Source organism: Entamoeba dispar, genomic scaffold (genome assembly GCF_000209125.1).
Source record: "Entamoeba dispar SAW760 scf_1105229461103 genomic scaffold, whole genome shotgun sequence".
Taxonomy (NCBI): Eukaryota; Evosea; order Mastigamoebida; family Endamoebidae; genus Entamoeba; species Entamoeba dispar.
Genome location: NW_001854525.1, coordinates 43,135 through 46,165, shown reverse-complemented (window position 1 = coordinate 46,165; position 3,031 = coordinate 43,135). Strand labels below are relative to the sequence as shown.

The 3,031-nt window shown below is 18.0% G+C and overlaps 2 protein-coding genes across 2 annotated transcripts in view, besides 13 other annotated features; both read right to left on the bottom strand.

Moving 5' to 3' along the window:
• Positions 1-377: 377 nt before the first annotated feature.
• Positions 378-409: a sequence feature (AT_rich).
• A 141-nt stretch (positions 410-550) lies between these two features.
• Positions 551-722: a microsatellite.
• Positions 723-837: 115 nt separating this feature from the next.
• Positions 838-865: a sequence feature (AT_rich).
• Positions 866-1,015: 150 nt separating this feature from the next.
• Positions 1,016-1,125: a microsatellite.
• Positions 1,126-1,264: 139 nt separating this feature from the next.
• Positions 1,265-1,321: a microsatellite.
• A 24-nt stretch (positions 1,322-1,345) lies between these two features.
• Positions 1,346-1,449: a sequence feature (AT_rich).
• Positions 1,450-1,585: a microsatellite.
• A 12-nt stretch (positions 1,586-1,597) lies between these two features.
• Positions 1,598-1,660: a sequence feature (AT_rich).
• On the bottom strand, positions 1,615-2,086 carry EDI_260700 (uncharacterized protein; the record flags this gene model as incomplete). Its single annotated transcript, XM_001738111.1, has 3 exons — positions 1,615-1,755; positions 1,805-1,867; positions 1,991-2,086. The coding sequence occupies 3 exons, from the start codon at positions 2,084-2,086 to the stop codon at positions 1,615-1,617; spliced, it is 300 nt and encodes a 99-aa protein (XP_001738163.1).
• Positions 2,028-2,063: a sequence feature (AT_rich).
• Positions 2,087-2,115: 29 nt separating the features above from the next.
• Positions 2,116-2,219: a sequence feature (AT_rich).
• Positions 2,220-2,495: 276 nt separating this feature from the next.
• Positions 2,496-2,615: a sequence feature (AT_rich).
• A 14-nt stretch (positions 2,616-2,629) lies between these two features.
• Positions 2,630-2,701: a sequence feature (AT_rich).
• A 146-nt stretch (positions 2,702-2,847) lies between these two features.
• Positions 2,848-2,882: a sequence feature (AT_rich).
• The window catches only part of EDI_260690 (uncharacterized protein), a gene marked incomplete at both ends in the record, with an annotated part of 580 nt that continues 426 nt past the window's right edge, over positions 2,878-3,031 (bottom strand). The window contains one exon of the mRNA XM_001733360.1: positions 2,878-3,031. This exon is cut by the window's right edge and continues 133 nt beyond it. Coding sequence (XP_001733412.1) covers positions 2,878-3,031 — 154 coding nt within the window.

The following is a 3,031-nucleotide window of genomic DNA, read 5'->3' as shown; positions in this document are numbered from 1 at the left end:
CAGAATTAAGTTTGATGATTTAAAGTCATTAACAATGACTAATTATTTGATAAAGAATATTGGTTTAAAATAATTTTTAATTCTGAGAAATATAATAGAGTATCTAGTGATTCATATATCTTAAGATTGGATTGACCTCAGATGATTTTTCAGATATAAAAATAAATTTTATTCGAGTGTACTGATTTAATTATCAAAGTTAAAGACAGTTCTAGTCAGATAAGAAACTGATCACTATGAAAATACTCTTTTTCATTTTACTGTAATGTTTTTATTTTGTTATTATTGACTCCATCTATCTAAACATGTTTGGTGTTTCTTTTATGAACATTTATACACTGTTATAAACAAATCTTTTTTTATTTCTGTTTTGTTAGTTTTTATTATTAATTATTTTATTGTTTTAATTGTTGTTAGACAATTATTGTTTATTCATTCTCTATTCTTTTCATTTGATGTAAATAAAATTCTTTCATTTATAATAAACAATCCTCTTTATAAATACATTCTTTTATATTTATGGTTATGAATAATATTATTACAAACATTATTTATTCTTTTCTATATTTTCTATCATTTTCTATTTAATTAAAATACTACATCTGTATCTCTATTAATTTCTTCTTTGTGTTGATATCTGTATTATTTTTTATTACTTATTTTTACAATTATTTCTCTTTAATATTTGTTGTAGTTTTCTATTTACTTTTTATTTTTTTTTTAAAAATTCAATGTTTTTGTATTAATTAAACAATACTCCTTACGTTTAATAAAATATAAAACAAGTCCATTTATAAGATTATGAAGATATAATCAATTTTATAAGTGTTCAAATACTAATAATATTTTATATTTTAATAAAAAACTGATTGAGTATTACAATAAACTCAACAACAAACAAATATCAATAATATTATAGTAGATACATTAAAATAGAAATTTCATAATAACACTACTTATAAAAGATGTGAAAATGAAAAATACTATCAAAATGATATTACTATTATTCAAAAATAATAACAATAATATAACAAGAAATAAATTAAATATAAATAAATAAAATAATAAATTCAAAATAATTGAATAATATAAAATGAAATAATAAAATAGAAATGAAAAATAAAAGAATTAAAACATATAATGTATTCTAATGAAATAGAAATAATAAACAATATGAATGAATCATAAAATTAAAATTGGTATTGAAATCAAATGGTAATAAATAAAAGAAATAAACAAAGAAGTATTTTATTATATAATAAATAAATAGAAATGAAATAAATAATAAAGATAGAAATAAAGAATGAAAATAATAAGAAAATAACTAGAAATGAATGAATTGAAGAATAAAATAGAATTAAATTAATTATTGTTATAAAAATGATTAAAATAAAAGAGTTAAAATATAAATTAATATTTTTATGATTGATAAAATTTATTTGTATATATATTAATTAAATATTTATAATCATTTTATCACTTATTCATTATTTATCATATAATTTAATTAAATTAAGAAATAAAATGAAAATAATGATAATATTTTATTGAATAATTTAATGATATAAATAATTAAATAATTAATATTTTGGATGTGATAATTTATAGAATGAATTATAATTTACATTTAATTGTTATTAATTCTACAATATATTTAATTCGTTCTGAAATAACTTTTTGACAACATTCTTCATTTCTAATTCCATTTATTTCTTCTAATTGATATTGAATAATTGGATTATGATATATTTCTTTCTTATTACATATTCATATTTCTTTATCATTGAAATAATTATTAAATCACTCTCAACACTCCACCCACATTTCTTTGTTTCTTCTTGATATTCTTTTTCATTGATAATTTTTCCTTTTTTTAATTCATTGATATCCTTCTTTAATAATTGTATGTTTTGTTTTCTTGATAATTTGGTGTGTTTGAATATTGTGTTTCAATTTCTTCCTTTATCCTTTCTTCTTCTCTCATCACAACATCTCCGCATTGTTTTGTGTCCTTCAATTCTTTCTTCATATTTATTTTTATTATTTTACTTCTATAATAATTTCGTTTGGTATGCTTTAAAAACATAATCTTTAATGTTATGTATGATATCGAAGTATAAATAATAAAGAAATAAATAGTTTGTATTATTGAATTAGTTTATTAGATAAAGTAATAACATGAAATAACAATATAAAATCTTTTTAAATTTAATATATTTCAATGATGTAATAATGAAATAATCATAAGCGCAGTATTACCTTTTGAATATTATGATAAGTGTTTGTACTATTTAAGTATTATTAATGACATCTCTGTCTTATTCATTTAACATTATTTGTTATTTAAATCATATTTTAAATAAGAAGTTTTATTTTCTTTTCATAATATCATTCTTTCTATTGTTTATCTATTTTTATATTATTCATCTTTCTATTTATTCTTGATTCTATTGAAATTACTTATAAACACATTTAAATTATCATTGTGTTTCATGTTTTAATATTTGAAATTCAATAAATATGTTAATATTATATTTGTTAATGTGTTCTAATTATCTTAAATATGAATTAAAATAACTTGGTATTTAATTATTGTTTAATTATTCAATTATTATGATCTAATCCACACTATTAATCAAATTAATTAATAAATGTTAACAAGTAATAAACTTATATTTATTGAATATGTTTATTTATTAATCGTTATTATTTTATGACTTCTCAACTAATTACTTTCAAATTTTATCTCTTTATTATTTCTTTATACTTTCTAATTATTGGTTTCATATGATTTCATGTTTTACAATGATTTCTTATTATTCATTATAAAATAAACAATTGTAACTGATAAAAAATAATCATTTCTTATTATATTTTTTAATCTAATGCTATATCTCTATTTTCTATTGTCCATCCTGGATGTTCTGAAACTCTTCTCCTGACTTTTGCAGGATTTCCAACAGCAATCATATTATCTGGAACGTCATGTGTAACTACACTTCCTGATCCAACAACCGCATTTTCTCCAATA